The 9,642-nt window shown below is 30.3% G+C and overlaps 1 protein-coding gene across 1 annotated transcript; it reads left to right on the top strand.

The window, feature by feature from the left end:
- Nucleotides 1-1,237: 1,237 nt before the first annotated feature.
- LOC134240746 (uncharacterized) lies at nt 1,238-7,820 on the top strand. Its single transcript, XM_062722829.1, has 7 exons — nt 1,238-1,323; nt 4,166-4,257; nt 4,538-4,753; nt 4,926-5,030; nt 5,449-5,523; nt 6,156-6,307; nt 7,551-7,820. The coding sequence occupies exons 1-7, from the start codon at nt 1,259-1,261 to the stop codon at nt 7,818-7,820; spliced, it is 975 nt and encodes a 324-aa protein (XP_062578813.1). The 5' UTR covers nt 1,238-1,258.
- Nucleotides 7,821-9,642: the final 1,822 nt, after the last annotated feature.

The following is a 9,642-nucleotide window of genomic DNA, read 5'->3' as shown; positions in this document are numbered from 1 at the left end:
TATTAAGGTTTCAGAAAAATGAATCTGAGGAAAAATATGGGCTATCTATTGTGTCCTACCTTAAAATGGAAATAAACCAATTGGGAGGTTTTTGTTTTTCGAGCACATATGTCTGTTTTTCAGAAAGTTAGCCACGGGGCCAATGTAGCAGGCTTCTTTTAAGACATTCACATTAACTATAACTATCACCTTCTCAAATGGTGTCCATGAAGTCCAATTTATCTCATCAAAACATCTTTGGAAATAAGTGGACGATAAGGTTAACTTTGTTTTTCCCGAGGAAATCTCATTTACAAAAGGGCGGTCTTTTTGGCAAGGTTGAATTTTATCTCTATAAGAAGGATGACTACACTCATAAAATCAACCTCAGAGGGATATCGAGACTATGACATATATATGAGGCAGACGTTGGAGAAAATAATTTAGAGTTCTAAAATTTCACTTGCGGGGTGAGGGAGGTGAGGAGAGGGGGGGGGGGCATGAATGTACCAGGTACCTTTACATTAACTTTAATAACTCATAAATTATCAGTAAAAATAGGAAAATTTTTTTCGCATCTCATTTAAGATAAAGTTAATTGAAAGATTGGAAAACCATAAAATGAATGAAGAAATGTACTTTCGACCCAAAAGTTTACCCTGAGTTTCTTTTGCCTTTCAAAACATTCTTAGTCTAAAATTGAGCTGTGTATATGTTTCGTGCATCCTCCTTTCATCAATCTGTAATATAACTTTATCCTGCCTACATGTACTTGATCCCAAATAAGTTACCTTTTTCCAAGCGAATGCTAGTTATAAATAACAATAATCATTCCTATTTTAAACCTGTACAAGAAATTTATTAAAATGCCCTTAAAACCAGGACACATTCTTCGAACATGTAATTTATTCGAATTTAATTGGAACTCTTGCCTTCAGTTCAATAAATATGTTAACGTTAATAAATGCATGTGCATTTATGTTGAAGAGATATGAATTAATATGAATAAAATATATTTTAATTCTAAATGACAGTGACTTAAAAAAAACTAGTCATATTTAATTATTTTCAGACCATTAAAAAGCTGTAATTTATCAATATTCAAAAATTAATTACAGCTGTTCTTTTCAATTTAGTTTTCAGGAAAAGTGAAATTCCTGTTGTGGTATTTTTAGCTATATTTGTATAATAGAACAAGGACCACTTGAATCAATACAAAAAAAAAATAAAATATTATGACATTTCTAGAGTTAGATATCAGACAAAATATTTTGAAACAATGTTAACTATGAGAAGTATTGTTGTTTGTCTGGGACTTTTCCATTATTCGATTTGCTTGACAAGGCAAGTTATTTTTTGTAGGCAGCGTTATGAATAGGATAATTAATTTGAATTTAATATTTTTGCTTAATAATTTTTGTATATTTAATTTTGTAAATTTAATTAAAAAAATTAATGTAAACGATCGCAATTTAATCCATGAAAATTTCGACACTTACCTCTTAACTAGAATTTTGCATACTGATTAATAACATGATAACGTCCATGTATCACGTCATAGTTAAAAGACAACGTCAAAAGTTGGCCCAAAGATGTACCAAGGGAGCTCCAAAATAAATAAACTTGATACTGTTATTAATAATTTTAAAGTATGAAAACAATTTTTACAGCTATATTCATGCAATTAAGATATTGATCTCTTTATCTGTTTAGTTTAGGCTTACATTTATTAATGGAATATTGTTCTTTGGTCACTGATCATTTTCCTCTGTAATTTTACAGAATGGAACGATACTATAAGAGGTTACTTGCCGCATTGTTCAAAATTTATATAAATATTAGATGAAAACATATCTTTACTCTCAATGGTTTTTTTTAATCCTAATCAAGTTTCAATCAGTAGTAGACATTATGCAAAGTTCCTTAATTCATGAAGGGGAACCAGGTGCTTAGAAAGAGTACGTACCCCCTGTTGCCCGGTTTCAACAACCGTAAGCCTTATGCACCGAACATGTCGTCGGAAATATCCCTAGTTATTCTGGTTCAGAAAGGGTGATATTAATTTATAGGCGTTATTTTTTTACGAGTTGAGCATGTTCGCAAAAATTAAAATCTTCGAAGGTACATGTACAATTTAATATTAATTATTGTTAGCGCTTTGAATGCGTTCACAAACAAAAAATGTGTCTAGACAACCTGCAATAAAAAAAAAATACTGTTTCCATTATAACCATTATTTGCACTTTATCTTTATTTAGCTTATTTCCTTTATTCAAATTCCTGTTTTTGAATACACATTGCTAGGTGTTATTTCAGTTGCGCACCACATGCTCGTCTTGATTTTACAGGAAACAAAGAGGTACAACTCATTTCATAATAATTTAATTGGCAGAATTACAATGTATTACAATGTATTAAAAATTTGAAGATCATAATTCGAAGCACATAAAACATAAAAAAGTAAACAAAAAAAGTATTATTGTAAGACCTGTAAAAATAAAATGGTTATCATAAATTATGTAAAAATACTAAGATGTGTAATAGTCTAGAGTAACCATGTAATTGACGCTGTTTGTTTAACTTATGCAAAGTTAATGAAGATTTACATGCACTTGTTTGTTCCCAATTAATTATCAACCTAAAGGTGCCCAAAAATACCAACAGTACACATTTATAGCCTCTAGGTACAAGGTTGACTGGCATGACTCTCATACATACAATGTTGAAAATTTACTCAAGATGTTATTTTTTTTATCTTCTGTGAAATTTTAGGTTTTTTTAAAATCTCATTTGATGTATTTATAAAACTCGTTCAAAACGAAAAAAATAGCAGCTCGTAAAAAATACCCCTTGTACGGTATCAATAAATGTAGATTTTAATTAATCGTGAAGAATTGCTTTATAAAGTGTAGAAGGTAGTGAGGTTAGAATTTTTGAAATTTGTGTCTCAAAGATCATTCGGGATTTTGAGGATGAACATTTTATTTACACCGCTTCTAAAATAAACTGTAGCACGGTACTTAAAGTGACTCTTTTTAGCAGTTAATATTTTTGTAAGATAGGGACTTGGTATAATATTTACAGGACCAAGCAATGCACAAGTATCTTTATTTGTAAGGATTCTTTAAATACCTCAATAACCAGATCAGGCAAATTTTTTTCTATATGATTTTTCAACATCATCAAGCAATATCCAAGTATCAAAATAAAAAGAAATCTTTATCTAATTCTATTTGACAAAATCTAATAAACACTTTGCCGGAAAAAAAATATACTAAACAGTATGTTCCTTTATTGACTTACAGATGTAAAATGTGAAAAAACATTACACATGTCCTCAGATTGTCTCAACTCCTGACTAAGCCGATATCATATAGCAACTCAGAATGTTTAAAAGAAAACAATATTTTGAAAGGAGAAATACCCTTCAGAATTCATCAACCCTTTAACACCCCATTTATACCTTTGTCGATGTGACATCAGTCATTTTCCAAAAGCAATGTCGATTAAACACCAATAGTCCACTTCAATCGAAGTACTCAGAAGTACACTGTACAGAAAGCCGGACTCATCTACAGAGTATAATGAATTTCTTACATGTACTTGAATCGCGTTTATATTCTGATGAAAAAAATATTTTAAAACTATCAATATAAATGATAAGAAACTGACAGTGAGTTTTTCAATCCTAATACCACGGACCGATTTTGACAGAATCAGAATTAATCTGGTACCGCAGCTGAATGTAAACAAATAGGCCAATCTGGTTCCCTCTCCTGCTTTACTTCGTATGTGTAGAGAACTACGATAACACTGATGATCAAAAATCCTTAAGCTAATGAACTATGTTCTTTGACTTAGGACTGAAGTTTTCAAAGTCATTACTACTAATGTTTATTTATATAGATAAATCTTTGTTTTATTTAGCGTTTGTATTATCTCAAAAGCGGTTGAGAGTAAGAACTATATTTTTGCACTTAACTTTAAAATGGCGACTATGGGGTTGACTTCCTGTCTTGAACAGGATGACATAAGCCGGCAATTGCTCTTTAAGCGATAAGCCCGGCTAAAAACAAGTGAGGTTTTTGTACGCCTATATTTGCTTATATACAACACGACATAAACATTCTTCGTAGTTTCTTCGCTTTGTATCTATGTTTTTTCAGTGTACCTGTATGTTTTCAAGGGAAACCTGTTTTGACGATATATATCGCTTCTGGAAAAGTCCTGTTATTTGCAGCTTTAAACTAAAAGAGATAGAAACCGATTGGATTCCTGGTGCGTCTATGAAAATTTGCTGATTTAAAATCGTTTAAGTCAAGCTTTAACATTTTTATATTTCATAGTTACTTTTTAAGAAGTGAAAATTAAAAAAAGACGATATATTTCAGAGTCTTCTTTCAAGTATTTTAACATTTGTTGCGTTTTAGATCAAATTAAATACATACATATCTTTATTTTTCTTTGTCTTATTTTGCGCATGCAGACTATAGTATGTTATCTTTACCGAGACCAATAAAACATGTATACTAGTATATTTTGTTCTACTTATAATTAGAGAAAGCAGATCGTATGTGTAATCATTCATGTTCCATATCCTTCGTACAACTTACTGAATGGTGGACGTTCCAGCTCTCCGAAGTCCTTTTTAAACTCGAAATAAACAAAAACAAAAGTATTTTATTTCAAACCAAGCCAAATTGCAAACAGGTGATTGAAGTTGATATGAAGAAAATCAAAATGGAAACAACATGTAGAAATAACCAGCATTCAGGTATGTTTATAGACATCGATTAGGTACACAGATATTTGGACAGAGAGGGGAGATCTAGAGGATATGTAAAAAGAGACTAAAAATGCATAAAACATATTACATTTTTCAAACGCATATTTGTTTAAATGATATAACAGCCAATCATATATGTTTCAATCAATAACTTTTGCAGTATTTGGTACTTTTGTTGATATTTGCACATCAGCAGAGGAATGTGGCGGTCAGAAAGTTTGTAAGTTGACAGGCAAACTTGGATTTGGTGTGTGTGAAGCTCCAGGTAGTTTTATGTAGCGTTTTTATTTTTTAAACACATTATGTATCGTGAAAATCTAAAATGATTATTCGTGGTATTCCCTAATCTAAAATGAAGGAAATCATAGACCTTATTACGAATTCATTTTTTCAGTATTTTTTTTTTAAAAATTCTTTAAAATAAATGAATAGATAAATAAACATATTTTTGATTGAGTACAATACAATTTGCACCAATCATATTTTCTTATTGCATTTCACAAAAAAAAAACTGAAGAAAGCAAGTAATAATTATCCTTTTAAGTTTTTTTTTGTAATAAGGGTTTTGCTTTTCCTCAATAAGCTAAAACATAAGTAAGCTACATGTACTACCTTCTCTAAATTTAAGAATTTATGTTCATTAAAATTTTTAATTGAGTTGTGTGCAATTTTTTTTCTTTCAGACTCATCAAGGACATCACCAGCAGATTTCACAGAGACCATTATTGGTAACGAATTGGAAAAATGTGAAAATTTCAGTTACAATATAGTAGAATGTAGCTATAGATGTATACCTTACTTCCGATTGTTTTATCAAATCATCATATTTTTTAAATCCATTGAAAAATATTGGTAAGGAAGTCACGCACTTAAAGTTATTCTGCCGATGTTGTTATGTACCCACGGAACCTGAAAAGTAGACATGTTGAATATAAATGAAAAGTATTTCATTCTGATTAAGAACATTGATATTTTGTCAAAGTTTAAAGAAAATATTACTCAGACATTACTTTGTTAGAAAATATTAAAAATCTCCAAATATATAAATTCAGTATTATGGAACATAAGTGTAGAACATCAAATATTAAATGTTATGGACAAAGCAGATTATGAAAACCCATAAAGAAAAAAGTTTTTATGTCTTCTGTTTAATATAAATTAAGATACTCAAAACGTGTAGTATTATAGTATTACTTTCATCTAAAATCTTTTTTGTTTAGTTTTCTTGGTAGTACAACACTGTACAAAGTGCATGTGCCAACAAAACATTCTGTCGTCCTAAATGTATTGGTCATGTTGTGCGTAAATCTATGGGAAAAACTAGAAGCAGGATCTATGATGGACGTTAATGCATTGTACTTGTTTTGAGTAATTTTTTATATTTGCACAGGAAAGTTAACTCCAGAGAGTACTCTAAAGTACAGTGCTAACACAACTGTATTAGTTGGAACAGGACTTGGTGGAATGGCTCTTGGGATTTTAATTTTTGCAGCTTGTTTCTTAGCAATAAAGGCTAAGGGACATCAAGCTTTTTTAAAGAAAGTATGTCTCTCTCTCTCTCTCTCTCTCTCTCTCTCTCTCTCTCTGTTTGTGTGTGTGAAGGTGTTTTAGGATGTTTAAGTGTGTGAGTGTCCTATGAAAACAATGATAAAAATATCAACAATGCATCATATGACAATTATTTACGATTTAGAGGCCACAAATAATGTAAATGCCCTTTACAATGTATTCCTTTGTACCATTGTCTTCAAATAAACTAAATCCGCAAAAACAATTAAAGAACCAAGAGCTTTCCAAAAAATGATAATCATTAATCAATTTAAATATTATGACTTCATAAAGTCAAATAATGATTCCGTTAGAAAAAAAAAACCAAGATATTCTCTATTTAGAAAGAAGTAACACAATTTCATTGGATCACATTGGATATATATATTTTTCCGATTCATACTAAGATAAAGATTTTTTTGTACTTGCAAGTCAAAAAATATCAGCATGACTTCAAAATGATATGATGTTTAAACGAAAATGCAGGAAACACTCTTAGGACAATGCATCCATCGATTGTACTAATTCCCCTCCTTCCAAATAATTCAATTTTCATATGTTTGAAACATATATTTTCCTTACAACAAAGTATTGTTAACTTAAGGTTCAGGCTTGTGGTAAAACCTGAGTTGAGTGGGGTTGAGTTTAGTTATCTGGATTTATGGAAATAATACTGCGCTATTTCCTATTTAAATTAAATCAAATTAGAATATGATTTTAATTTTTCAAAAACTGCCATTCATTTTGGATCTGTAAAAAGAATGAAGCCAGAAATTCTTGCACTTCTTGCACTTCAATAGTATAACTGTATTAAGAACTAGAAAGTTAAACAGGTAATTAAAAATAATCAAGAGCCTTTAAAATTCAATTTCTCGGTGTAGTTATTTGCTATTCATTTATTTGATACATTCGCTGTCCTGGTTATTATGTTTGTTTGGATAAGAGTACATGGTCATAATTTGAAGCATTGATTTGATGATGTAGTTGTATTACCCATTTTTTTAAAAAATCATTTAACGTGTTTTAAGTTAATAAGTTCTTTTTGTATTATTATTTCATTTTTCTATCTAAATTGACATTGCTAAGCAGAAATTAAATATAAGAGAATTAAATCTGTTTTCAAACTTCCTCTTCCGATACAATAGAAATCGCACTATATTACCCCATATGACTACATTCCGTAAACTTTTTATCAAAAGCTTCATACATTTTTGTGCTTCAGTGCTGTATTTGGCAGGCAAAAAAGAGTGAACAAGAAGAAATAGGTGCATCAAACCCTGAAGGAGATCCTTATAATCATCTACGAGATGACAATGCAGATCACATTGGCGAATTGGATAACATGTATGATCATTCAGACATTATTTTACAAAGGGAATCTAAGGAATATAGTTTTACCTCTGAAAGAAATCCTACTAACAATCCATCAAATGTGGAACAATTTTCTTCAGCACATCGCGGTGATGAAACAGACAACTATTTTTTGATTGAAAAAACTGTCATATAATCTTGTTAGAAAGTCGAAAAATATTCATTCTGTGAGAGAAAGGTTTGTTTGAGGCCCAACTGGACAGATTTAGGACTTTATCCTACTCAAAACATTTGCTTAACTTGATTAACTTCCAAGGTGATGGTTATATGTACTTGCTATGATTACGTATCACACTTGATTGTACAGAGAGTGAAGGATGAAAACAATTACTGTATTATTTATTTACAACTTAATGGACATTGCCAGGAAAATTTACCATGTAAAGCTATATGAGTATAGATGTCCTTACCGGATGGAGAAAGTAATTATTACAAAGGGAGGTAAATACTCTAAAGTAGGTACATGTAGGCACAAACAAAAGCGTGTAGATATGCAAAATCTGAAGTAAGTGTTCAATTTTGTACAAATGATATCGCAAATTTTTGTGGACAATCAGCATTTAAGAGACACTATACAATTTTTTTTGTAAACAACAGTGGATATCCGCTTGTATGAAACTGAGATTGAGTAACAGCAAATAAGAGAGAAAATCAGGCCACAAATCTATAACTGTTTAATTCTACAATTATTATACCAACAATGAAAAGGAGCAAAGTGTAAATGAAGTCATTCATGGAAATATGAGGGATTCAGAAGAAGGCAAATGTATGAAAAAGTTCCACTTGCAGTGCATCTAGTGAGATCATCATTTCATCAGCAAATATGCCTTTCACTTTGAAAAGTAAAATAAATTCCTATTGGATATATGTTTAAACATTCATGGAATGGATCTAACCACGCCTAGCATTCATTTACAATGTTGTGAAGAGGATGACGCGTTTCTTTATTAATAGATGTTCTAAAATTATTATGCATCAGGATATTACACATGTGTCTTTTTTGCATTGGATTTGTAATTTCCAAATTTAAAGATGATTTCCTGTTGAACATTTCAGATACAATTGTTAGACATAAATGCATAATTATTGTAAATCAAGTTTAAAATTTACTAGCCTTTTTTCATTACATGTACTAATGAAGTTCAGAAAATATTTTGAATTCATGTATTGTTTTCAACATTTAAAACCTGTACATAAAGTTACCTTTAATTGTACATTACGGTGATAAAAAAGATTAAGTTACGAACTGAGAGGTTTGTCAACATAATGTACGGTTACAGGTGACTTTATGTATAGGTCTTAAATATCCAAATCTATTGTGCTATAAAATGTACCAAAAACACAACTTAAGTATAACATAACAAAAATGTTTAAAGTTTCAAAATACTTAACTTTTATAAGGAAGGAAATAACTCCTCTCATCTGATTTTTATTCACCTAAATGCATCGTACTCTATTTTATTATAATCACAAACGTTTCATTTAACGTATGTAGATTTTATTTAAGTGATGATTCTCAGGCTTCAATAAAATATAAGATATAATTTGATCTTTTATTAGAGAATAGCTTTGAGAAAATATACATGTAGCCTTCTATTTTAAAAAGGGATGAGTTGAAAATAAAGAGCAGAGGTTTATGTCAAAATCATTCTATAAATACAAATTTTGGAGAGGGTTTCGAAACGCGAGATGTCAGAAGTTGGATCCCGTGCCCAGGAGGATTAAGCCACCCGTCTCTGATGATCTGTCATGGCCACCCTGAAATCTATGCTTTGATTAGTTAGTGGGAGCATTCCGTACTAGAATTAAGTATATATATCAAATAACTAACATTTAGTGTCACACAATTTATATGTCAATATATGCGATTCTGTATGTCATATTTTTGCTCACATTTTTTCATTAATTTGTTTCAAGATTTAACAGGAGTTTTAAATTTGATGTTGAGAAAGATTTGA

This window comes from Saccostrea cucullata, unplaced genomic scaffold (genome assembly GCF_032062105.1).
Source record: "Saccostrea cucullata isolate Sc308-1 unplaced genomic scaffold, CSIRO_AGI_Scuc_v1 ctg906, whole genome shotgun sequence".
Classification (NCBI taxonomy): Eukaryota; Metazoa; Mollusca; class Bivalvia; order Ostreida; family Ostreidae; genus Saccostrea; species Saccostrea cuccullata.
Note: the sequence above shows the minus strand (reverse complement) of the source record. Positions and strands in the feature narration are given on the sequence as shown.

Bases quoted from the DNA above. Each gene is read 5' to 3' on its own strand.
- LOC134240746 (XM_062722829.1), top strand. From the start codon at position 1,259: ATGTTAACTATGAGAAGTATTGTTGTTTGTCTGGGACTTTTCCATTAT. The intron at 4,258-4,537 runs GTGCGTCTATGA...ACTTATAATTAG, and splicing joins AGAAACCGATTGGATTCCTG to AGAAAGCAGATCGTATGTGT. The intron at 6,308-7,550 runs GTATGTCTCTCT...TGTATTTGGCAG, and splicing joins ATCAAGCTTTTTTAAAGAAA to GCAAAAAAGAGTGAACAAGA.